We start from the raw sequence: 27,105 nt of genomic DNA, 5'->3' as shown, positions 1-27,105 counted from the left end.
CACTCACATTTAGCTTAGGAGAAACTCTCTTCTGTTCCCTTTGGAATAAGAGCTAGGTTTTGCATCAGCCTTTCCAATAAACCCAGAAGGTTGGTTATGAATACTCTCACACAGTAGGGGCTCAGTAAATCTTTCACAGAGGGACTGGAGCTGGGGATACAATTTAGAAGTCACATGCATGTCCTGAATATTGGACCTCACTAGCATCTCAAAGCTTTCAAGAGATGATTCCTGATGCCCAGGCCAGCAGGTCAGCTTGACAAGGCCAATGTTTAAGGAAAAGCTGACCTCCCCATTCTTCCTTCTCCTTACCAAACACAGAGATTTCATGGTGCCTCTTGCTGGGTCACAGGCTTTCCACACTCTGAAGCAGTCCCAAGAGATCCTGTCTGGTTTCTAGGAATGGGATATATTGCAGAATATTTGTTTAACTATGCAAAGCTGTGTTGCATTTGTTTAATTATGTAAAGATGTGTTGCCATGTTACCTTGTCTGCCTAAGGCACCTCACTGGTCTAATAAAAATCTGAATGGCCAATACTGAGGGAGGGGGTATAGGTGGGACTTCTGGGCAGGGAAAGTAAGTAGGAGGAGGAATTTAGGCTTGGGGAAGAAAGAAAAGAGATGACAGGGAAACACCAGTGAGACACCAGGGAGATGCAGGGGCCATCCAGCCAGACACAGAGGAAGCAGGAAAGTAGGACATACAGAATGAAAGAAAGGTAAAAGGCTCCAAGGCAAAATATAGATGAATAGAAACAGGTTAAATTAAGTTAAAAGAGCTAGAGGGACAAGCCTTAGGTAAGGCCAAGTATTCATAATTAACAACAAGTCTCTGTGTCTATTGGGGAGCTGGTTTGCATTCCCCCCCCCCACAAAAAAAATCCAACTACAAGGGTCTGCTCCTCCTGCTGGGCCCAAGGGCTCTCCATGGCTCCTAGTCACAGGGAAGCCAGACAGAGCTGGAAGCTCCAAGGGGCCTTGCTGTAAGAGTGTGTCCCCGCCGGGCGGTGGTGGCACACGCCTTTAATCCCAGCACTTGGGAGGCAGAAGCAGGCGGATCTCTGTGAGTTCGAGGCCAGCCTGGACTACCAAGTGAGTTCCAGGAAAGGCGCAAAGCTACACAGAGAAACCCTGTCTCGAAAAACCAAAAAAAAAAAGAAAAAAAGAAAAAAAAAAAGAGTGTGTCCCCATTGGGAAAATTCAGCATCTTAGCACTGTTTTCTCAAAGTAAGAGCAGTGGAGGCAGTCTACCTGGATGCTGGTATCTGAGCCTCTTTGTGTGGTACTGTGGCAGTTGCCCAGGTAACCCTGTTGCTAAGAATGAGCCTCCTCTTTGTGGGCCCATATGAAATAGCTCTTGATCTGAAAACCCTTTTTGCTCCCTGCTCGAAGGGTATGTATATGACAGGGGAGCACCTAATTCCAAGTTCAGAGTCTTCCATCTTTGCAGGGTGAGGTGGAGTTGGTGTGCTCTCAACTCTGCTCCTCTGGTTCTGGATCTTTCCTGGATGAAAGGCTTATAATTAAAACTCTACACATAGGTAATCTTAATTTGATACAACATACTTTTTTAAAAACAGTGGGAGAGAGAACTTGGTGGGTTGGAGCCAAGGGGCCCCACAGTGGGTGAGAAAGAGACATGCCTTGCTGACACAGCAGGCGGCAGTCACAGTGGGTCGGAGCCACTGGGAAAGATACACCACACAACTCATGTGCAAAGTTTTATTAAGGGAAGGGAAAGGGAGAGGGGGGAGAGAGAAAACAGGTGGGGACTGAGAAGAGAAGAAGAGAAGAGAAAGAGAAGAGGGAAGAGAGGAAGAGAGGAGGGGAAGAGCAACCTCGTGGGAAGAGAGAAAAGAAGAGAGGAAAGGAGAGGGAAAGAGAGGAGAGAGAGAGAGAGAGAGAGAGAGAGAGAGAGAGAGAGAGAGAGAGAGAGAGTGTGTGCAGGTGCAGACACGAGTTTGTGGAAATAGAGAGAAAGAGAAGGGAGAGGGATTTTCTCTTAAAGGGCACTTTATACAGGATGATGTTGTCAGGATGCTGGGCAGGCCAGGGTATTGCCCACTTATTGGTTGGGTCCCCAAGGGGCAGGTCTTAATGCAAATACATACTATATAATTGTGATTCAGCTCTTGTTTAGAATATACTGTATGTGTAACTTAAATTCATCTCTTGTTTAGGAAAATAGATGTTTTTAAATAGTAACCATGTGGTCCTTCTCTGTCTTGGCTGATGACATCATCAAGATGAAGGCAAGCACATGACTGACAGCCATCTTTACTAAGGTTAAAGAGTGTATGTCTTAGGAGTTTACCATCTTAAGATGGCCGTGTTGCTGGAGTCCAGCTCCAACAGGGTTCAGATCCCAAAGAGGAGGTGTGGAGTGGGTAAAGGGAAGGAGACTGATGCAATCTGAGGGTGACAGGATGGCTGCACCTTTAATGAAAAAAAAAAAAGGCTATACTTTTATACTCTATAATTTCACAAAGAATTAGAAAGGGGGCTTGTGAACTGGGGTGGGATTTTTGAGCATGGATTGAGGGAGCTAGGATTGACCTCGACAAGTTATTAGGCACCAAGGTCATATGTTAATGGAAGGGCCACAAGTTCCTCTTGACAGAGATAAGGAGAATTACTCCTTTTGTAGTAAGCAGGAACTTTCCTTCCAGCCCCTGAGGAAATGGGAGCTTTGTTCTCTGACCTTGGGAAAAGGACTTTCTTGGGGGACCAGACTCTCCATTATAGAATATTGCAGCTTTTTGTATGGCTTAGTTTATCCAAATAGCTAAAGCTTAAAGTGAGCAAAGATAAGTCTAGACAAATATTACTATGAACTTGAGTAGACCTTAGGAATTTATAAATATTGATTATCAAATATCAAGCATATGTTACTTATCTAAATTTTCTAGCAACTTGGTGTTAACTTGTGTGGGAGTAGGCAAAGTTATTTTGCTATATGTTTGCACAGTGGTGGGGATTTTTTTCCCAAAGAATTGCTTTATTTAAAGAGGCTGCTGTTTTATACATTTTCATCCTTCAAATCCCATACAGAATTTCCCAAAGGGAAAGACATAAGGGAACTCTCATAATATATAGTAAGAATCATTAAAACTGAAAGTAAAAGGGTGCTGGAGAATTGTGATTTGCAAAGTATGTATGTCTAACTACCCATGTCTTTCATAACTGTTGAATACCAAGCTGCTAAAATTTTTGGATAAATAACATATGTTAGATAAATAATATATATTTGATAGTCAAAATTTGTAAACCCCAAAGGTCTATTCGGTTCACAGTAATATTTGTCTAGCTTATAATGATACACCACAAAAGGATCAGTAAAGTTGTCAGCCTCTCTATGGACTATATCTATGATTAAAAGTTTTATTTTGATGCTAGAAGAGCTTCAGTTAAAAAATTGTTACTATTTAAAGGCTAAACCTAACAGGGATGGAAAATGGAATGTAAAGTCCTATTCTTATAAAACCTACTAACTTACTGTAAACTGTTAAGGATAACAAAGACATGCAAATTAATTATCAGTCATCTTATAAATGATGAAATTCTTCAATGTGTTCAGAACTATACTTGTAGTCATTCCAAATGCTAATGTAATTAATTACAGGAATAAGCCTTATTTAGCCTCCTGTACATGTTTACAAAATTAAGCCCCAAACATAACTAGAAACAAGCAGTTTGTCTAGTTTATATGTATTTAATAGATAATGATCCTCAAATGCCTCAGAGATCTGGTGAACATGGCATTTAAAATGTTTAATAAAAAAATCTTTTCATGATAGAGAGAATGCTAGCTCCTGGAAGCACCCCTAATCTCCTCCAGAGAAGATGACAGGCCACATAAGAACTCCACCTGAATGTTTTTTTAATTTAATTTTTTTTTCATTTTACATACCAACCACAGTTCCCCGTGACATAAATTGCTAAATAGTCTTATTAAAAAAAAAACAGAGCCAGATATTGAGGTGAAAGCCAAAAGATCAGAGAAACAGAAAAAGCCAGCCACATTCTTACCTCTACGAAGTCCTTAGCCTCAAGAGAGAGACTTCCTGTTTACTCACGCCTTATATACTTTGCTGTGCCCTGCCATCTTACTTCCTTCCTAGTGCTGGGGTTAAAGGCATGTGCAACCATGCCTGGCTCTGTTCCCAGTGTGACCTTAAACTCACAGAGATCCAGATGGATCTCTGCCTCCCGAATGCTAGGATTAAAGGCATGTGCTACCACTGCCTGATCTCTGTCTAATTTAGTGGCTGGATTTGTCCTCTGATCTCCAGGTAAGCTTTATTGGGGTACACAATATATCACCACACCCCCTACCCTCCTCTTGCTCTCCCCTACTTTCCTCCCACTCACCCCCCATCCACTTCTTAGAAAGGGTAAGGCCTCCCATGAGGAGTCAACAAAGCCTGGAATATCAAGTTAAGGCAGGACCAAGCTCCTCCCCTCTACATCAAGGCTGAGCAAGGTATCCCACCATAGGGAATGGGCTCCAAAAAGCCAGTTCATGCACCAGGGATAAATCCTGGTCCCACTACCAGGGTTCCCACGAACAGACCAAGCCACACAACTGTCACTCACATTCAGAGGGCCTAGTTTGGTTCCATACAAGCTCGCCAGCTGTCAGTTCAGAGTCCGTGAACTCCCACTAGCTCAGGTCAGCTGTCTCTGTGGGTTTTCCCATTATGATCTTGACCCCCTTGCTCATATAATCCCTCTTCCCTCTCTTCAACTGGACTCCTGGACCTTGGCCCAGTGCTTGGCTGTGGATATCTGTATCTGCTTCCATCAGTCACTGGATAAAGGTTCTATTACAGTGCTCACCAATCTGATTACAGGAGATGGCCAGTTCAGGCACCCTCTCCAATATTGCTAGGAGTCTTAGCTGGGGCCATCCTTGTGGATTCCTGGGAATTTCCCTAGCACCAGGATTCTCCCTAACACCATACTGGCTCCCTCTATCAAGATATTGCTTTCATTGCTCTCTCTCTCATCCCTTCTGTGAATTCAACCATCCTGTTCCCTCATGTTCTCATTCCCCATCTCCCTCCCTTGCCCCTAGTTTACCCAGGAGATCTTATTTATCTATTTCTCCTTCCTAGGGAGATCCATGTATATCCCCCTTAGGGTCCTCCTTATAATTAGCTTCTTTGGGGCTGTGGGCTGATCTCTAAGATATATAAACAATTTTAAAAAATAGATCAAAATACTAAATAATCCAATTAAAAAATGGGGTACAGAGCTAAACAGAGAATTCTGAACAGGTAAATCTCAAATAGCCAAAAAACAATTAAGGAACTGCTCAACATTCTTATCATCAGGGAAATACAACTCAAAATGACTCTGAGATACCATTTTACACCTCTCAGAATAGCTAAGCTCAAAAAACACCGATGACAGCTTTTGTTGGAGAGGATGTGAAGTAAGGGGAACACTCCTCCACTGCTGGTGGGAGTACAAACTTATACAGCCACTTTGGTGGTTCGGCTGTTTCTCAGTAAATTGGGAATCAATCTACCTCAAGACCCAGCAATACCACTGTGGGCATATAAAAGGATGCTCAATCATATTACAAGGACACTTGCTCAACTATGTTCATAGCAGCATTATTCATAATGGCCAGAATCTGGAAACAAACTAGATGCCCCTCAACCATAGTATGGATAAAGAAAATGTGGTACATTTGCATAGTGGAGTATTACTCGGAGGTAAAAAAACAACAATGACATCATGAAATTTGCAGGCAAATGGATGGATTCTGTCAAGTCTATTATTTTTTAATAGATTTGGAAGCTGTTTAGTCTTTACTTCCTGCTTACTCTGGTAGAATTTATCCTTCTCAGATCTCTGATGGTTTTGACAACTAGGCTAATGATAGTTTTGCCAGTTTAACAGTAGCAAACAAGGCTTCAGTTGCCTCCTCAGTTCTCTTCATGTGTAAAAATCAGGACTCACTTTCCTAGAGCTACTACTAGATCTAGACACAGTTTACCTTGTTACCAGACTCAGAAAAGAGATAAACTCACAAAACAGATTTCAAAGTAACTTTTTACTATTCCTTTATTAAAAGATCTCACCTTACAATAACTGTTCTCAGTAATCAACCACCTGTATCTCGTGGTTAATGGTGAGACAGGAAAAAGGTATAAAGTTTATGTAAGTTCTGAGGATGTAAAAGCTTAAGTTTTGATAAGAAAGTGACTTAAGGTGTGTAAATGCAAGGTATAAGGAAGTGAGTTAAGGTATATAAAAATGAAAAATGGGGGCTAGAGAGATGACTCAGTAGTTAAGAACACTGACTGCTCTTCTAGAGGATCTGGGTTCAATTCCCAGCACCCACAAAGCAGATCACACCTGTCTGTAACTCCAAGATCTCACACCCTCACACTGACGTACATGCAGCAAAAACACCAATGCAGAAACATTTTAAATTTTTTGGTCTTTTGAGACAGGGTTTCTCTGTATAGCTTTGTGCCTTTCCTGAGACTCACTCTGTAGCCCAGGCTGGCCTTGAATTCACAAAGATCCACCTGGCTCTGCCTCCCAGGTGCTGGGATTAAAGGCGTGTGCCACCACCGCCCGTCTACATTTACTTAATTTTTTAAAAAATGAATATGTTTCAGAATTGTTCCCTTGCTATGCTGTTGTTATACAGAGGCATCTAAAGTGTAGAGATTTAAATTAACAATGGAGTTCTGATAAGCTATTAATCTAGCTCTGGTAAAGCACTGCTACTATCATAGTCACAAGCTCAAGGTTTTAAATTTCCTTTGCTCGTCTTCTAAGTATAGACTTAAAAGTGCTTCTCACTGTGCTAAAAATGTCTGTGTAATCTAAATATTTCCAGTCTTCCAGAAAGAGGGAAGAGATCCAGCTTTCACCATATTCATACTGTATTCATACTGAAAATCAAGATCAAGGGAGCTTTTGCTCTTTTGCTCCGTGGGAGGTTTCTATCCTCTCTGAGCTCACCTTAAAGAGTGTTCATACTTTCAACCCAAAGCATTTCCCAACCTTCTATGACACAAAAGAGTTAGTCTACTGCCTTTTCTATAATGTAGATTTCAGTACAGATTACAAACAATGGTAATGATAACATATCTAAACATTTCTTTTTGCAAACTTAAAAATTCTTGTAAGCTCTAGGAAATCAACTTGAATCCACCTCTTATGGATCAAATGGACTCCAGATAAGTACTCCTATGAAGCAACAGCCTAAATTTCCCCACCTACTGCCTATTCCTTAGGGTGGGATCTCTGCCCTTTCCCTGGTTTGGGACCCACTTCCCTAAATACCAGGACCATGGCCTCAAAGTATCAAATATACATCCAAGAAAGAAAAGTTTACCCCTAACTTCTTAACTTTACCTTTTCTTCCTAGTCTATCTGTCCCAGCAGATTTTAATCAGCTACAGAGTGCTCAAGAGCCAGCTCCAGGTGATCCCTCAAAATCTGCATCCTAGACAACTTTAACTTGGCTAGCCCCAGGTGGTCCAGACTCACTGACTGCTCTAACTAGGCCTGAACTTTCCTACTCCAGATGGTCCCATAGAGCCTGGACAGTAAGTGAATCAGCCTGCTCTTCCAGGACTTGTCCAGGATTGTGGCATTTTGAGTCCCCAAATATGTTAACACTCTCAGACATCAGGAAGCAGTCTAAAGAACATGATGCCCACATTCTTATCTCAGCATCACCCCTTCCAATTCCTTCATCTTTTATAATAAATAAAAGAGAGGAATGTTGGAAATCAGGCCCTCCCACAGCCTTCCCTCAGCCACTCAACACACCAACAGCTATGATGTCATCATGAGTCTCCAACCCTTTAAAAGGTCCCTGCCATCACAGATCACTCTCTTGTTCTCTCACTCTGTCTGTCTGTCTGTCTCTCTCTCTCTCTCTCTCTCTCTCTCTCTCTCTCTCTCTCTCTCTCTCTCATTCTCTCCTGCCCCTACTCTGATACAGCCTTTCACTCTCTCCTCCTTGCAAAAAAGCCTCTTATTTGAGATCTGTTGCCTGGTGTAATTTTAACCCTAACATTGGTTCTGTCACTAAATCCTTACAGGTGCATATAAAGAATTTTTTAAAAAAAAGGAAAGAAAGAAAGAAAGAAATTCCCAGTCTTCCCATAGACTTTATTTATAGTTTAATGTTTTATTTTTGATGCTAAAAGGATCTTCAGTTAAGTCTTCAACTCAAATTTTAAGGCTCAAACTTAACAAGGATCAAGCTATAAAATATTAATCTCATAAAAAAAACTATTATAAGAAAAGACAGCCTACAAAATGCCAAAAGATCTTCACCAACCCCACATCTGACAGAGGGGCTGATCTTCAAAATTTATAAAGAACTCAAGAAACTAGACATCAAAACATCAAATAATCCAATTAAAAAATGGGCTACAGAGCTAAACAAAGAATTCTCAACAGAAGAATCTCAAATGGCCAAAAGACATTTAAAGAAATGTTCAGTATCCTTAGCCATCAGGGAAATGCAAATCAAAATGACACTGAGATATCATCTTACACCTGTCAGAATGGCTAAGATAAAAAACACTTATGACAGCTTATGTTGCTGAGGATGTGGAGAAAGGGGAACCCTCCTCCACCACTGGTGGGAATGCAATCATATATAGCCACTCTGGAAATCAGTATGGCAATATCTCAGAAAATTGGGAATCAGCCTACCTCAAGACCCACCAATACGACTCTGGGCATATATCTAAAAGATTCTCAACCATACCACAAGGACATTTGCTCAACTATGTACATAGCAGCATTATTCACAATAGCCAAAACCTGGAAACAACCTAGAGACCCCTCAAATGGAAGAATGAATAAAGAAAATGTGGTACATTTACACAATGCTATTACGCAGCTGTAAGAAAAACAATGTCACCATGAAACTTGTAGGAAAATGGATGGAACTAGAAAAAAATCATGCTGAGTGAGGTAACCCAGACCCAGAAAGAAAAACATGGTATGTACTTACTCATAAGTGAATATTAGACACAAAGCAAAGGATAGCCAGGCTACAATCCAAACCCCAGAGAAGCTAGTTAAAGAGGAGGACCCTAAGAGGGACATACATGGATCACCCCAGAAAAAAAAAAGGTTAAGATTTCCTGGGTAAACAGGGAAGGGTATAGAGGGGAGGAGATGGGAGGTGGGAACATGAGGGCTTGAGGTGGCCGAATTGGTGGGGGGAGAGACAGGGAGAAAGAGATATGAAAGACATACCTTGATAGAGTGCACCACTGAGGGGATGGAGAGAAATTTGCAGCTAGGAAAAACTCCAGGAACTCACAAGATTGTCCCCAGCTAAGACTCATAGCAATAGTGGAAAGGGTGCTTGAACTAGCCTTCCCTTGCACTCAGATTGGTGTCTACCCTAATTGTTATCATAGTACCTAAATCCATTGACTGATGGAAGCAGATGAAGAGATCTAGAGCCAAGCACTTGGCCAATGCTGTGGGATGTTCTATATGGCAAATGTGTTGCTGATTAGTCAATAAATAAAACACTGATTGGCCATTGGCTAGGCAGGAAGTGTAGGCGGGACAAGGAGGAGAACAAAGCTGGGAAGTGGAAGGCTGAGTCAGAGAGACACTGCCAGCCGCCACGATGAGAAACAGTGTGTGAAGATGCCGGTAAGCCACGAGCCACGTGGCAAGGTATAGATTTATAGAGATGGATTAATTTAAGCTGTAAGAACAATTAGCAAGAAGCCTGCCACAGCCATACAGTTTGTAACCAATATAAGTCTCTGTGTTTACTTGGTCGGGTCTGAGTGGCTGTGGGACTGGCAGGTGAGAGAGATTTGTCCTGACTGTGGGTCAGGCAGGAAAACTCTAGCTACAGGCCAAGCTCCTGGAGTTCAATTGAAGAGACAGAGGAAGGATTACAAAAGCAAGGGGTGGGTCAGGATCATGATGGGAAAAACCGTAGAGATGGCTGGCCCAAGCTAGTGCGAGCTCATGGACTCTGGACTGACAGCTGAGGAGCCTGCGTTGGACCACACTTGGACCTCTGAAAGTGAGTGAAAGTTGCATGGCTTGATGTGTTTGGAGGTCCCCTGGCAATGGGACTAGGACTTATCCTGAGTATAGGAACTGGCTTTTTAGAGTCCATTCCCTATGGTGTGATGCTTTACTGAACCTTGATGCAGAGGGGAAGGGCTAGGTCCAGCCAAAACTTGGCATGCTAGCCTGTGTTGACTGCCAAAGAGAGGCCTTACCCCCTAAGAGGAGGGGATGAGGATGGGATGGGAGGAGGTGGAGGGGGAGTGGGAGAAGAAGAGGGAGAGGAAATAGGGGTTGGTATGTAAAAGGAAAGAATTTTTTTAATAAAAAATTATTAAAAAGCTTTTAACTTACCAAGTGTTATGCAATTCAATTAGTGATAAGCTTTAGCCTCCTGTAAGTATTTTCAAGGTTAAGCCAAAAATCAGGTATACTTAATAGATAATGGTCCTCAAACTCTTCAGAGATTTACTGAATATGGCATTTAAAATATTTAATGAGAAAGCTTCCCATTATAGAGAAAAATGCTCCTAGTGGGAACTCTATGGTATTCAAATGAGGTAGGTAGAGCATAATGACTCCACCTGAATATGGTAACTCTAACCACTGGATGAAACTGCCCGATGCCTTGCCTGTTTTCAGGGCTCTGCCCAAGCTGTGGACTCTTTTGGGTTGATGGGCCTTCTGTGCCTGGTCAAAGTGAGGTCACTGCTCCAAGTTCCTTCTCCACAAGACAGTCTCTCAGATCTGGGTTGGCAGCCAAAGGCCCATGCTGCTCTGTGTGGCAGCTGGAGATTAAATGCTGTCCTGTATGACAGCCCAAGACCTACAACCACTGTCCCCAACAAAGTCATCGAGACCATGGGAGCCTAGGGAACCATCTAGGTAGTATGTGAGTCTTGGTCATTTTAATTGATATAAGACATTTAGATTAAACCTCCTGCTATAATTTATCCTTCTCAGATTCCTGATGATATTTACTGACTATAGCTGTTCAAGAGGAAGGAAAATGGCAGAGAATTAGCATAGGGAGGACATCTGATCAAGGTCAGCAAGAAAGGCAACAGCTACTCAAGGAACGGGGGGGGGGGGGGTCAGGGCCCAACACCTCACCATTGGCCAAAGAGCTTTTTTTTTTCAACCAATCAGAGCAACACATTTTCACAGCATACAGAAAAACATCCATAGCACTCCTAAACTCCTTAATTGTGCCTTCTTTCCCTAGGCTATCTGTCCCAATAGACAGGAAACCAACTACAGATTTCTCCAACAACTGGTCAGCTCAGGGTATTGCTAGAATCTGCATCCTAGAGGCTCCAAGGTGGCTATCCCCAAGTGGTTCAGCCTCACAGACTACTCCAATTCTGTCTGTACTTCACTAACCCCAGAAGGTGCCACAGAGCCTGGAGAGTGAATGAAACAGCCTGCTCTTCCTGGCCTTGGCCATCATTCTGGCTTTCTTGGGTCCCCAAACATGACATCACCATGTAAGCATGAAGTAATCATGATTACATCACACCTTGTAATGAAGACTATTGGTATCCAGCCCCTCAATAGCTTTCTCCATGGGTCTGTGGAAGAATCTACAATCAGCTGATAATCTAATCCTTGGTGATAAAAATGAATCTACATACACAAATCTCTTTAATCCATTCACTTTATTCTTGAGTCATTTCTCTCTCCACGCAGCTTCTATTCTGCTCTCTTATTTAGTTAGCTCCTTTCTTGCCTGATTTCTCTCTACATTTTTCTGCTATTCCCTATAAATGCTATCTGAACTCCTTCATCTAGTTCTGCCCGATCCAGGTTCTCATCCACCTAGTTCTTCCCCATCTTAGCTCCTCTCCCATCAAATCCTTTCTCATCTTTTTCTTCCCCACCTGGCTCTTCCTCATCTTCCATCTCACTCTTCTAGTTCTCTCTTCTCATCCTCCAATCTAGTTCTCCTCAAGTCTCTGAGGTTTACTGTTATAACGCAATAGCAATGTTCTGGCTAAGGCAAAGTCACCAAATTTGAATTACCTCAGGGACAAAAGAAGGGGCAATAAGATCCACACAAAAGAGCAAGAATTGTCAACCATCACCTGCAATCCAGAAGAAAAGTGACTAATGGGGAAATGAAACAACTAGGGGCTAATTTTGGCTAAAATCTAAGCAAAGGGGATTTTATGTGTGCAAACTATATTTTTAGAAGTGGTTAGGTAAAGTGTTAGGAGTCTATCAGTGACAAGTGAAAATAAAATTGTCTTATTTTCCTTTGGTTCCTTATCTGTCCAGCTATCTCAGCTGCCACCTGTTTTCTGCCAGGGCAGGGGAGTGCACTCAGGGGCTAGGCAACCTGTGTACAGCTAGGTGCACCTGTTAATTGTTAAAGGGTGATCTGGAACTAGAGATAATATTTGGAAAAGGAAAATTCCGCACTTAATTAGCACATCGATCATGCCTGGGCAATAGTCAGTGTAAATCTTTACCTTCTCTGACAGATGGTCTGTTCTTAAAAAGTCTGGAGAGTTTCTCAGCTAAGATACTTTGGACCAGAGATGGTTCTGGCTGGATGTTGCGAATGACATTAGTTACAGAGAAGCTTGAAATTTAGTTCTGGCAGCACTACTGCTGTCAGCACAGAAGGTTATCAAAATATTCCATTTTAGAGGGCAAATTGTGCCCAATGCATGATCAAACACACTGTTCCCCCCCAAAAAAAAGGATTCGAAAGGAAGAGCCACAATAGCATGCAAGAAATTTCATTGCAGGAAAGTGGCTAATATACAAGAGCTAATAACACCAAGATGCCTTGAGTCTTGGCTTTACCCCTGGAAGGTCCTTGGCTTCTTCCAGGTATTTTCTTTTTCCATATTCATATAAACTCCTACTTCATATTTTTTGTGGTTCCAAGCACCCTTATCATTTATTTATTATCAAAAAAGGCTGGGATGTTAAGTATCAAACCTGGGAGAAATGGCTACCTGAAGTGCCCATTAACATATAAAATTGGACACTGGTCATGAGGTGTTCCCAGCATCCCTCAGTCTCTACCTATTAGAGTGCCCTCCTCATTGGCATACCCTGCCCCCTACCCTGAACTGTCCAGCCCAAGTATTAGGCTGGGCTACCTTTCTCCCAGCTCCTCTGGCTCCTCTATAACTCAGCCATTTTGTTTCTGCCAGTCTTTTGTCCAGTCTCTTGGTCCAGGCCACCTCTCTTGGTCATCAGCTCCTCTCCCATCCCCCTTTCCTCACTTGGCTCAGGATCATGTTCACTCTGGACTCTCACAGATATCCTTGTCTCTGCCTATGCTCTCCCTTTTATCTATAATAAACTCTCTTCTCCTCTATACCTAGAAACAGTGACATCCTTTATTATCTATTTTTTTTATTCAAGGCGAAGATTGTACTTCTGTTTCAGAAGGAAAAGGAGGACACCTCTGCAGTGACAGGTCTCAGCTCAGAAATGCTGCCCTGGTGAGTCCAGCAGTGACCAGCTCTGTGGGCCACAAAGAGCTACAGCACAATGCTTCCACTTTGCAGGGTAGGTTGGCAGCTGGTCAAAGCATCTGAAAATTATAGCAGAGATTTCCCCTCTTCTTAAGACTAACTGGTGTCTTAGTTATTTTTTTTATTGCTGTGAAAAAACATCATGGCTGGTCCATGGTTGTACACATGGTTAATCCCAGAACTCAGGAGGTAAAGTTAGGTTGATCTCTGTGAGTTTGAGGCCAGCCAGGTCTACAGAACTAGTTCCAGGACAACCAGGTCTACACAAAGAAACCCTGTCTCAAAAAACCGAAAAATACCGTGACCAAGGCAACTTGAGGAAAGAAGGGTTTTATGGGATTGTGGTTCCGGAAGGATAAGAGTCCAGCATGGAAGGTGGAGGCAGAAGGAACTAGAACAACAAGCAGGCTGAATCTCACACCTTGGACCACAAGCAGAAAGCAGAGAGAGTGAACTAGACATGAATGAGTGATTAAACTCTCAAAGCCTGCACCAGTGACATATTTCCTTCAGCAATATCACTCCTCATAAAATACCCAAACTGGGGATCAAGTGTTCAAATGTCCAAGACTATGGGGGCATCTCATCCAAACCACCACAGCAATCAGCTGCTCACCTGCTCTCTCCAGCAATGTGTTTGGTAACTGGAAACGATGACCGGAGAGCAGGACATGGTGGGCACCACACCTTCCCTTCCTGTCAGGAAGCTGGAAATGAGCTCTGACTATGGACTGTCTCCTGGTCTCCAAGTCCTCTTGCCCCCAATGCCTTTGTTCCAGGCCTCCTCTAATGTAAACCCAGAGCACACTTGCATCTATGCCTGTCTGCTGTGTCCTCAGAAACGTTTCTTCAGTCCAAACACCCTGCATGAAACACAGCCACCTCTGGGAAGAGGTGACATACATAGAAGAGAAAACACACAGGACTAGTCCAGGAAGCAGGCCCAGGAGTAGAGAGACTTCTCCTGAGGCAAGGGCAGAGCCTAAGCTGTGGAGATCTGGGTTTGCTCTGTAATTCTTTCAGGCCTGGGCAGCAGCAAAACAGTGTGGAGGCTCCTGCAGCATGGCAGTCAGAGTGCAGGGGGACTGCCAGCCTTAGGCAGGTCCTTTTTCTATGGCCACCCACCGATTCCAGTCCAGCTCAGTTCTTTCTATGTCCAGGCTCCCTGTTCCTTGCCACATACCCTTCCTAGGCCTCCTCCTGCCAGCACTGCCCACTGACCCCACATCTGCCCCTCCTCCAGGCATTGTCTCCTCTCTGAGGCACCTCCCACTCACCCAGACTCCCTCCAGCTTTCTCCTGGACCTGAGCTCTGTATCTGTTTCTCTGCACAGACTGAAATAATTTTCCAAGACCCAGAGAAATGAAACTGAAACTAAGTCTGAGCTGACAGAGAAATGGAACAGGGAGGGGGGAGGAGGAGGGAGCAGGAAAGAGAGACTGAAGGTAGTAAGAGGGAGGGAATAGGAAGGAAAGGAGCAAAACAAAGCTGATTACAGGGTGCCATCATCTGAGGTCACTGAATCTACTGGCCTCATCACTATGCATTCTAAAACCACAGAATCAGTGTACACCAGGAACTGCTTGATCCCACCTACAAGCCCCACCAGCATGGACTAGGTGTTAGCCACAGACCCTGCTCTCAGCCTGGAAACAGAGGTCAAGACCCTGTGGCAGGGCTCTGCTCCTTAGTGAACACAAAGGGAGCCTGGTGTCTGTCCTGCCAGTTCCCAGGACAGGCAGCTCAGGGAAAGGGCTGCAGCATCAAGTCCCTGGGTTCTGAGGAGGAAAGGCACTTACTTCCCTGAGCTGGGGGATGTTCTCTGCAGAGCAGGGCTCTGCTTTGAATACAGGGGAAAGATGCAGCAGGACTCAGAGCTTGCCCCCTTTCTCCATGAAGACCAGCAATTGTCACCCTTACCAGTCCTGCAGGAGTAGTGTGCTCAGCCCTTAGGACCTGCTGTTAGAAGTCACCCAGAGATCTGGCAGGGTTCCTAGTGATTGCTAATATGGTTTATCTGTGCCTCTTTTTGGTGCAGCTGCAATGGCCTAGGGAAAAGATGCCTTACAGTAATGGGCTGGTCCTGAGGGAAAGCAGGCAGCCATCAGAGCTGGTGTCCATATAGCAGGTCTTGGTGGGTTGAGCCCAAAATATGCAATTTCTAGAACTTAGGACCCAGCCAAGGCCCTTGAGGTTGAGTTTCGTTTCTGAGTTCAGTTTGTGTACAGTGGGGGTGGGTGGGCAGGAAGCTCTGGCAATTTTTCACTAAGTTTCGATTCTCCCTTGGAAGGGGAGGAGCCAGTACTGTTTAAAGAGGTCTGAGCCCTGGGAACTGCACACTGTGTTGCTGAGGAGTGAGTCAGAGTGGTGAGTACAGCACAGGATTCTGTGCAGGGCTAGGGATGACTCTAGGTTTCTTGTAGATCTTGGGGGACATTGTAGATCACTTCTAGGTGCTTTTAAAATAAGAGGATCAGTTACAGCACAGGCAGGGCTTCTGGGCTAGACATCGTGGGTCCCACCTGGCTGCTGATTGCAGGCAGCAGTTTGAAACATCCCCCAAAATCCAAATATGTCTGTCTGGAGGCAGCAGGAGAGGATGGGGTCTCAGGGATATCTGGGGTCTTGGGCTAAGGAATAGAAGAGAGGTTTCAGATCCCCTGCTGCATGGCCAGGAACCCATGGAAAAGCAGATAGAGGTCTCTTGTTAGGGGTGGGAGGATGCCTGGAGACCTAGGGGCAGGTTTTGTAATGCAGGCAGGAGGCTCCTTTGGGGACCCTGCTGGAAGGGCTGACAGAGGATCTGAGTAGAGAAATGTACATACCCAGGGTCTATCCAGTCCCCAGAGAGATGTCCTGGGTGGTCTGAAGACCTACCTCTGCTCAGAGTGCAGGGTGTCCCACAGACCTTCCATTTCAAAAGTTCAATTGCAGGGGGGACATGGAGGGCATGAACCTGGGAGAAGAAAGGGCTCTTGAGTCTCTCAACAGGCACTGTAACACCCAGACAGGCCTGGGAAGGCTTCCACTCTTGGACAGGCAGGATAGCGGGTGGTTAGGGGTTCTCACGGTGAAAGGGCTGAAACCTATTCCCATGCTGCTCTTGTTTCCAAATGGGCTCAAGATGCTTTTCTAACAGGACAGAAACCCAGGGGATCCCTGCCGTTAGGATCATTGTCCATAATAAATGGTATATGACACACGAGGGCCATTGACATATGCCCACTGCCTACTGTAGCATGGAAGTGTAGCCGACCACCCCCAGGACAGCACAAATGGGCACAGGTATGCCTGGATAGGAATGCTTAGAGCCCACCACACCTGGTTACTTGTGTGGACCTGACCCTGAACTTCAAGTGAGCAGGAGTCTGCATGAAATGTGATGGGGCTGCCCTGATGGTCTTGTGCAACGGGATCTGTAGCGTGAAAGAGTTAGGATGTGGGGAGACAGGAAGCAGGGTATCCTGTAGCTCCCCGGCAAATTAGGGTTGATCTAGTGCTGGGAGAAGCTTTTGCTTGAATGGACCAAGATCTAGATGGGCAGATGCACTCAGGATGACAGTGCAGCTGGGTGCCCATGGCACTGAATGAACAGAGGAGGGTGTGATCCTTGAGGTTGCTCTGCTCCTGAAATTCACCAAGTCTCAAAGGTGATCAAGAGAATTGCACATGCTTGTGATTTGCAGACAGAACATAGGGCTTAGATACCAGAAAAGGAACAGACTCTCTGTATTCTGTTTTGACTGGTCACTAGGAGTCTTTGGTCATGGGACACAAGCCTGGGGAAGAGTGATATCTCTTGATTGTGCAGTGAGACTAGCCAAGAAAGCCATGGACCAATAGATGAGGGTCAATCTGAGAGTAAAGGGTATTCATTCTGGAGCCTGGGACCCCTTGTAATATGAGGTCTTTCCAAAGCAGGGGAAGGAGAGCTGTGTCTGAAGAATGTTCTAGATTAACAGCTTCCATGAGTGCATTTAGTATTACTCCCCTTTCATGATCCCCTTCCCACATGAGAAATAAATACCTGCCTCTATAAGGTGAGATGATAGGGTGATGTTGATGGGAAGCATAGACCCCTGAGGTGGGTAGAGAAGGAATGGAGGTTGTAATACTGTTGTCTCTGATATGTGTCGATCTTAGCTAATGTATAGAAAATTGGTTTCAAAACCTTTCTAATTTATAATCTTCATTTCCAACAGAATACCCAACAGGAAGCAGAAATCAAATATGGTTCTCAGTACAGAAGAAATCGGAAGCTCTACTTCCTTAGCCTCATCCAGTGACCCATTGCCCAATGGAGAGTCTGGCCTAGGAGAGAAAAACCAGGTATGACCCATGTCCATCTGAGGGCTGCTGCTTTATGTCACATCCCCTGCAGATGGTGGCTTCCTTGACCTTCCTGGGGCAGGATGTTGATACGGGTCTACTGTTCACTTTGCTTGGGCCAAGGTGCGACCAATGACCCTCCTTGGTCCTTCATGGAATGCCATCTTGTTCTGGGAAAGACGGTATCATTAATGTCTGGCAGGGCCCTGGGAGGTTCATGCTGTCCCCTGCCCATACCACGGCTTAGTCTTCAGCTACACTGTCAGGACTCACTGAAACACTATCTCCTGGGAGAAGCCACTTGGGGTCTGTTTTCATAGAGCTGTAATCCAGTGTTATTGGCAAACAAATGTGCTCTCTGGAAGTAAGCCTGTCAGCCTGGTCTCAGCCTGACCCAGTCAGCTGTCTGACCTTGGAGGGGTCTTCCCCCCTTCAGCAGTGGGTTTTCCATCTCCACAGTGGGATCTTCAGCGTGGCTGTTGAGAGAAGTCAGAGCAGCTCTTTCTGGTACATAGAACTGTGTTCTACTCCCTGTTTGAGACATTGGGCCACCTGGCTGCCTGTTTCAGGCTCTCTCCATTGTCTAAGTAAAGATCAACACTTTAAATTTAGTATTAACAACAGTGTCAAAGGTCACAGGCAATGAGAAGGAGCACTGTCTCTCTGTCTCCCTAAATCTCTGTTTTTATTTCCTTCTTGAAGGGATATAACCCTCAGAGTGAAGGGCAGAAAGAACTCAACCCAGTTGAGCACCAGTCAGCTCTCCATTGCTGTGACCAAGTTCCTGAAAGAATCAGCTTAGGAGGAGAAAAGGTTATCTGTCTCACAGCTTGAGAAATTACATCCCATGACCACTATGTGCCATTGTTCTAGGTCTGTGATGCATAGCATGATGGAACAAAGCTGGTGTCCAATGACTGGGGAAAAGTAGAGGTAGAGGAAGGGCCAGGGTCCAAGTTCATTTCAAGGTCATGCTGCCAATGATCTGTACCCTTCCAGAAGTCCCCAACTCTTCCAATCCCACCAATTTCCAAGAACAGCTGAGGACCACACCTTTACCAGGAGGTCTTTGGAGCATGTATCAGAACTTAACTTATATACTCTCACACTCACATGCTTTGGGAGCAGCTGGCTCTTTCTCTCCAGGTGACAGGCTATCTATGGTCCCTCAGGACAATTTCTAGGCAGATAGGGACTGAGTTTCTGATTTTGGTGTTTTCAGGCCCACAGTAGCAGCACATCCTCCTCTGTACCCTCAGGTATGAGAAGAGACCTAGGGCTAGAGGCATGCAATTAAACAGGTGTGCTCTGTTGGAGGAGCAGGTGAGACTCTTGCACCTCCTGGGAGTATTGTTGTTGTTAGCAACAAAGCCCCAGATGACCTGGTGTTAGATGTTGTATTCCACTAATGCCCTGTTCCATTTTGTGAGATACACACCCTCTCAGCTACAACTTTATCACTATCTCAGGACAAGAGCCTTCCACCCTCCCACTTTGTAGTTCGATTTTAGAGCCATTTTGCCTGTTGAAGCAGAATTGATGCCATTTATATTTAATATTCTGCTTTTAGAGGAAAACAGCTGTTGCTGTTGTTCTTTGCCGGGAGCCATCCTTGGCATTGGAAAGGTCCCTGCAGAGAAGGTCAAGAATTGTCAGGGGAAGGAGTGAGCCAGGCATGATGGTTGGGTGAATCTTGCAGCCTGACTGACTAGCAGCCAGAGTGCTTCTTTATTTATACAGAATTTTGTAAACAAGGTTACATTCATGATGTTCCAAAACATAGATCTGTTGTTCAAAATCAAATTGGTCTTATAATAAAAAAAAAAACTTGAGCCAGATATTGGAGTGAAAGCTGAAAGATCAGAGAAGGAGAACAAGCCACAGCCACATCTTACTTCTAGGACTCCTCAGCCTGAAAAAGCCTCTAGTTCCTGTCTCCTCATCCCTTATATATCTTTATCCGCCCAGCCGTCACCTCCTGGAATTAAAGGCGTGTGTGGTCCAGGGTAACCTTGAACTCAGAGATCCAGATGAATCTCTGCCTCCTGAGTGCTAAGATTAAAGGTGTATGCCACCACTGCCTAACCTCTATGTCTAATCTAGTGACTGGCTCTGTCCTCTGATCCTCAGGCAAGCTTTATTAAGGTATACAATATATCGCCACATTTCCCCCCCCCCTTTTTTTTTGTCTGAAATAGTCAAAGAACGTTATAATTAATGTAGGAAAAATTGTATACAATGAGTACAGTAAGTATATTCCATGTATACAATCAAGAATTACATGAACAATGTCTAGTCCATTAATATTTGACAAATTCAGAGAAAATGCTCCATCAACTATCCAATTTTGGTGGGTCCAAAATGTGTACCTAATTTGCTTTCTATCCTAACTTGTATTACCAACTGCAAACTATCTTTTGATGTCTTTCAACTTATGCACTTTATGCCTCTTTAGTGAGTTTCTTTTCTGAATTTGTTAACAAGGAAAAGTATAACTATAAACTGTAACTATAACTATCTAATCTTCAACTCCCTCAGAGACCCAAGAAGGAAATAATATTAACTGAGTAAGCAGAAAGTGTAAACAAGTGACTTCCAAAAATGTGAGAAATGAAAGAAACAGCTGGTAAATAGTCATCCAAGGTTTCTCTGCAAAGTTCGGGCATCATCTTTAGGCTACAAGCCTAGCATAAGTGCCAGACTCATCTGTGAAGCAGAATTTTCTGAAGGGCCTTCCTACCTTGTCTTGGCAAGGTTCAGCAGTCCTTTCTTTTGTGTCATCCTTGTCCGTTTTAGACAGCATACTTTCAGCAGTTGAGGCAAGGGCATTTTCTTACCCAGCGGCTAACTTTTGCCACAAAGAAAGTAAACTCCATAAGGAGTTTCTTCAAGGCCCACCATCTTCTATGAAGTAGATTGGTGCTGCCAGGAGCAGACATGTCTTGTTGTCATAAAAAAGAATCTATGTTATTAAAACATCTTAAAGGCCATATTCTGTAGATCTCTGTTTGACCCTGAAAACATACCTAATATGATTACAAGTTTGATTGTAATAACTAATTACTAACCTGTATTTCTTTATTGCCCTAAATAGTTGGTAATAACTTTCAAGGACTAGAAAATTGCATTACATTGGTAAATGAGCTATACAGGTACAATACCTTAAACAAGAGTAGGAATGTATGTACACTATGTTCTAACAAAAGTAATCTCAAATTTGTATCAATATACAAAATTTGTATACAATATACAAAAATCCAATCCAATGTAAAATATTTAAAACTAGCAGTTGCTATTTAAAAGTAGATTCAAAAATCTTCCTTTTTATCTTATCATATCCATATTCTCTGTTTTTTTATTTTCAGAGTAGATTCAATAATCTACCTTTTATCTTATTATATCTATATTCTCTTTTTTCTTTTCAGAGTATCAATAATCTACCCTTTCATACCATCATTTCTATATTTTTTAGAGCAGATTCAATAATCTACATTTTTATCCTATCATTTCTATATAATACATTTCTATATTATATCTCCCTTTCTTCTTTTAGAAAGAGTTTGACTATGACTAATATAAATTTTTAACCAACCCCTAAACAAAGACAAATATCCATAATCCATTTTTTTGGGAATGTGGGCATAGTTTTCTAGGCTACTTCCTGCTGATTGGGGTGTTGGTAGTCTTATGAGGACATAAAGAAAATTTAGGATTATGGTCAAGTCCTCACTGGAGTAGTCTGTGAGGCTGTATCATCTCACTTAGCCATCTCAATATTGTCCTGAGCAGTTTGTAGTCCACGCTGATCTTTGGGTGGTGTTTGTCATTGTAATAGCCATGTGAAATCATTGTTGTGGGGTCCCATCATCTTTTTGAAGACTAATCAGTTCATACACAGCCTGGAGACTTGGCAGTTCCTGTAAGGTTACTGGATAGATTAAGGGTGACTGTTTGAGAGCCTTAGGCTCTTTGTCTGTAACCATTTAATGCAATGCTGAGATTGGTTCACCTTTAAATTCTTCTGTCTGGGTCTGAATATCTCTATGATCTGTTTTAACAAGTTTTTCTAAATCTTTTATCTTGGCACTCATATAACCAACTTTTTTAATGACAAAACAGAAATGATCAAACAAATAAGATTTATAATTGACATTACATCTATCCCATCAACATTAATTATCCTCTCATTTAATTGTTCCATTTTCAGTCCTTCAATAGCATTATCAAACAGAGACCAAACACCGTCCATTGTGAAACTGTTTCCCATTTTTTAATGTGTGTGTGTGGGATCTTTCTTTTAACTAATTCCTCCATTTAAGAAATCTCAATTGATTCACCAAATCTGCTGACAATGAGATTCAGATTATGGTGTGGCAGCAGCCCAAGGAAGGGTTCCAGAGAAAGCCAGAACCCACCAGAAGGGGAAAGAAGCAAAAGATCCAGCCATCTGCCTGGGGAAGTATGAGAAAGTGTCTAACTCCTGTAGTTTTTGGAGCCAAAACAAAAAACCAATAGAGTTTGCTGCAGAGAGGCTGAATCAAAAACTTAGCCAGCTGGGTAGGGACTCTGGCCCATGTGGGGTGGAGACTCTGGCCATGTGCAGCTTGGGCCTGAGCTGGGGACTGCAAGGCCACAGGAAAGTGGCATTTTTGTAAGTTCATGCCCCACAAGTTGGATGCTAGATGTTGTCTGAATACTAAACGGCCTTATAATAAAAAACCCTGAGCCAGATATCAGGGTGAAAGCAGAAAGATCAAAGCAGCAGAGCAAGCCACAGCCACATCTTACCTCTAGGACTCCTCAGCCTGAAAAAGCCTCTAGTTCCTGTCTCCTCACATCTTATATACTTTCTCTGCCCAGCCATCACTTCCTGATTTAAAAACATGTGTGGTCCAGGGTAACCTTGAACTCACAGAGATCCAAATGGATCTCTGCCTCCTGAGTTCTAGGATTAAAGGTGTATGCCACCATTGCCTGACCTCTATGTCTAATCTAGTGGCTGGCTCTGTCCTCTAATCATCAAACAAGCTTTATTAGGGTATACAATAGATCACCACATAGATCATATCACTTTTGTTTTTGGACATGTGTTTCACTTCCTTTTGTTCATTATTAGTCATCATTAATAAACCTTGACAGAGTAGAGTTATTATTTTCAATCATTTTCCCTCAAGTTTTGATATCATTAAGTAAATAGAGTTATCATTTTTACTCATAAATACCATAACCAAACTTTGAAGAATCCAGAGGCATATGAGAGCCTGTTCTCAGGCTTGTAGCTTTGGTTGCTTCCAGGACATTAGACCAAAACAAAATCTTCAAGCCACCTCGGGCTTTTTGCCATTATTAACTCTTAGTGGTCAGAGAGCCAAGGAAAAAGCCTCACTCTAAAGCTGCTGCAGTTGTTATTCAAATTCTGGCATAATACAGTGTTTATATTTTATATCTTAATAGAATTTGTCTTTATGTCTAATACTGTCATTCTGTTGTTCTTTGGTCATATGACATCAGAGTGGCTCTTCATATGCTAACTTTTCTAAGAAAGGGAGGTCTTGACACCTCATACTTTTATCATCTTTCCACTCTACACTTTGCTCATCAATATGTCTCTGTGTATGACACAGTTGTATGCCATGTAATTGTCTGAGTATATAGTGGGAAGAGGCTTGTAATCTGAACTGTGGCCAACTCCTCTAGCCCATTGAATCTTGTTGACCTTTTTAAGTTTACTTTGGTTTGAATATCTTGTTCCTGCGTAAGTACAGGGACAGATGTTTCAAAAATGTCTTATAGCCTCATAAAGAGACCTCTGGCTTCTTTATGTGTCACAACCTCCAAAGCATAAGGAAGACCTTCAAATTAATAAGGATATCTCCCTAAAATATCAGGTTGGGGGGGATAGTATGTTCAGGACTGTCCTGGGGAAGCTTAAAAGCAGCATTCCTGGGAGAAGGCGTAAATGATTCATTAGAAATTTTCCATCAATCTATTATCCCAAAATGTACAAATATTAAAGTCCCTCATGTATGAAACTGGTGGAGGTGAAAACCAAAGGTGGCATGGCAGCCATCATGCAGCTCAGTTTTGCTGGATCTTTGTCAAGCAGCTGTGCTGGCTTTATGACTTCTGCCATTCCATTCAGATATGACTGTACCGGGTCTTTATGTGAAGCATTTGTTCTTCCTCCCCCTTTTCCTTATATTCTTCCACATTTAGAATTAAACATTTAGATTTTAGGAGTGTATATCATATACTCTTCTGGCTGTTTCACTATGTTAGTGTCTGTAGTGCTCACACTTAATAAATGCAATCAGTCTATCCATGAGGGACAGAATAACAACTTCCTATGTGGTGTAAGAACCTTTCTCTACTATTGGCCTCCATCCTGTCTATCATGGTCTTCCCTACCCATTAATCAGAAACCCCACAATGCATTGCCCCTGTTTGTGCTCAGGTATCACTTAAGGATGGTGAAGTCATTAGAAATCTGTATCCGTCACCACTTGTGTTGTCAGAACCATGATATGGATTTAAGATTCCTCTCCTCTCACTTTCCTTCTGTGCTCAGAATGCCTTTTACAGTTCCTGCAGTGTGGATGTGCTGGGGATAATTTGTTCAGTTTTCTGTCTGGAAAGTCTGTATTTTGCCATAATTTTTGTGTTTCTGTTTATAATAATCATCTTCTGATTTTCATGAGAACAGCACCGGGGAATTTCAGAGTAGGACACAGGTTATCTGACTCCTAAACTGTCACATTTCAACCAGGGTAAGCTTAACTAACTCTCCAAGTCTTAGTTTTCCACTTAAATTATGATTATCTAGTGATAATACAGCACTTGTATAATTTTTTTTACTGTAAGGGTGGGAAAGATATGGGCAAAGTGCTCAGTGACCTATCCAACACTTACCACTAAGCCAGACTCTCATCTTCCTTTCTAATGGAGCTGTAATTTAATTAACACTTCTTAAAAGCATAAATAAATAAATAAATCTCACAGTTTCTTGCAGCTTGGGAGGTAAAAGCCACATTGCTGGCCAAAGATATACTAATTTCCAGGCATCCAGTGCTCACTGCCAGTTCTCCATGGTGATGTAGCTTCAAACTTGCCTTCATTTCAAAAAGATATTTTTCCTGGATATAGAAATCTAGGTTCATGGCATTTTTGTCAACAATTTAAACATTTTTTCATTGCAGAGATATAAACAAGTTGTCAAGATGTTTTGTCAAGTGCCACCCCACTGTCTGCATACTTCCATTCTTTCTGATAAGAAATTGGCTGTCAAGCTTCTGTTTGTCCCTCTGTGTGTAAGGTGTCATATTCTGACTACTTCTAATGCCTCCTGTTTATAACTAGTTTTGAATCATTTGGGCCTTGGTATTGGCATAAAAACAGACATGTGGACCAATGGAATCAAATTAAAGACCCTGATATTAATCCACACACCTATGAACACCTATGGCAATCAATGGACCTTAATGTCATTTCTTTTGTGTATCCTGCACCTGAAGTTTGTTGACTGTCATCAACCTTTGGGTTATGGTGTCATTAAGGAGGCAGTAAGGTGGTAAAGAGGCAGTAGGTAGAAAGGGGAAAATGGCCCAGGGTGACAACTGCAAGCTGCCCACACATGTCACAGTGAAAATAGGCTGTGGATAAAAGAGAGATTAAGGATTAAAAGGATGGTGTCTAAAGACTGTGGAAAATGCGTGGGAGGGCTTGGAGTTAACTATGAGATAAACATGCCATACATATAGGAGAAGGAGCAGGGCTCCAGTGACACAGGCCAGCAGACTCACAGGAAGCCCTTGAGGACATATATATGTAGGGCATGACTGACCTTCTTGTATTCTGGCTTCTAAAGAGGCCAACTGTAGCACAGTAAGTTGTACATAAGGATGGCTTCTAACAAGAAGCTTGTGCTTGGGAGACCATCTCTGACCACCCCACAAAGAAGTCAAATATGAGGTGACCAAGAAAGACTGCAGTAACATCTTGATGGCAGTGATAGAGTTCTCTGCTGTGGTAAACTTACAAGCTGACTAATGTCACAAGAAAGAGATTTAAGTATAATAACACAACTATAACATCTGCAAGGTGTGTGTGTGTGTGTGTGTGTGTGTGTGTGTGTGTGTGTGTGTGTGTATGTGTGTCTTAGAGGCTGGTAATAAAACTGGAAGAAAACCAATAGCTAGGGGATTGTCAGGATCAAAGCTGGAGTCAGAAATGGATAGAATGGGGCTTCAACTACTTCTAACTAGGCAGGCAGAGCATGCACAATGCATGATCATCTCCCTGGTTGGGCCAGAGGACATGCATAGAGTGTTTGGCCTGCCATTGGCTCAGCCCATTAAGTCCAGAGAATTAGTGTTCACTCTCCACAGAGTTTACTTCAGCCTTTGTCCAGGTTTTGCCATAGCCCTATAAAAAACGGTGAACAAGGGAAATTGAACGGCTTTACTTCCTCCTTGAAAACCCATGTCACTTCTTTTCTCTGGCAACAGTGAACCTGAGGTCACCTTTGCAGGTCCAGCTCTGACAATCAGAAATATGCGGCACCTTAGGTCCTTGGGCCAGGAACATTTATTGAGAGCTTTGGTAGCAAAAGAGTGTGGGAGTATACAGCAGGTGACAACTAGAGTCCAGAAGGTCAACCTATCAGAACTAAGGGTTTTGTTAGAGGAAACCATCATGCAAGATGTTATAGAATTACTGCCTTTTAAATGAATTGGCTGTTTCTTATTGTAAACTTCTTGTGCAATAACAGCTATGATTTTCCCCATTTACCGTGCATCTCCATATTATGTGTACATGTAATCTCATGACTGCATCTCAATCTTATAGACAAAACTTCCCCTATAATTTTGGGGTAATTGGATAACTTTTCCCAGCTGTGTTTATTCTTCATTAGCTTACATCAGGCCAGGGCCATTCTCCGGACAAAAGTATTTCAACAAAGATATCTTTTTATCCAAGGACAAGCTGCACATAGATAAGAATTAGCTCATCTCACTTACAGATAAGAGAAAATGACCATTAACAATTAAATCCTCAACTCTTTACCTTCATGCCAGGTTATTTACACAAGACACTAAGTAAGAGATTTACTGCTCACATTTCTGAGATGATGTTCTAGCCACTTGCTAGTTATTGAGTTAAGGTAATTATTTCCCACTGACCAAAGGAGATTTCTGGCAAGGCCAAGCAGATGATAGGTGTCAAGCTTCGATTCTTGTGCAAATTA

At 42.9% G+C, this 27,105-nt stretch overlaps 1 protein-coding gene across 1 annotated transcript in view; it reads left to right on the top strand.

The window, feature by feature from the left end:
* Positions 1 to 15,791: 15,791 nt before the first annotated feature.
* Positions 15,792 to 27,105, top strand: part of LOC131922203 (interferon-induced GTP-binding protein Mx2) — a 30,046-nt gene continuing 18,732 nt past the window's right edge. Inside the window, exons 1-2 of the mRNA XM_059276964.1 lie at positions 15,792 to 15,899; positions 17,735 to 17,861. Coding sequence (XP_059132947.1) covers positions 17,763 to 17,861 — 99 coding nt within the window. The 5' untranslated portion in view covers positions 15,792 to 15,899; positions 17,735 to 17,762. The remainder of the gene's footprint in view (positions 15,900 to 17,734; positions 17,862 to 27,105) is intronic.

This window comes from Peromyscus eremicus, chromosome 12, assembly GCF_949786415.1.
Source record: "Peromyscus eremicus chromosome 12, PerEre_H2_v1, whole genome shotgun sequence".
Lineage (NCBI taxonomy): Eukaryota > Metazoa > Chordata > Mammalia > Rodentia > Cricetidae > Peromyscus > Peromyscus eremicus.
This window is presented reverse-complemented; position numbering and strand designations above follow the sequence as displayed.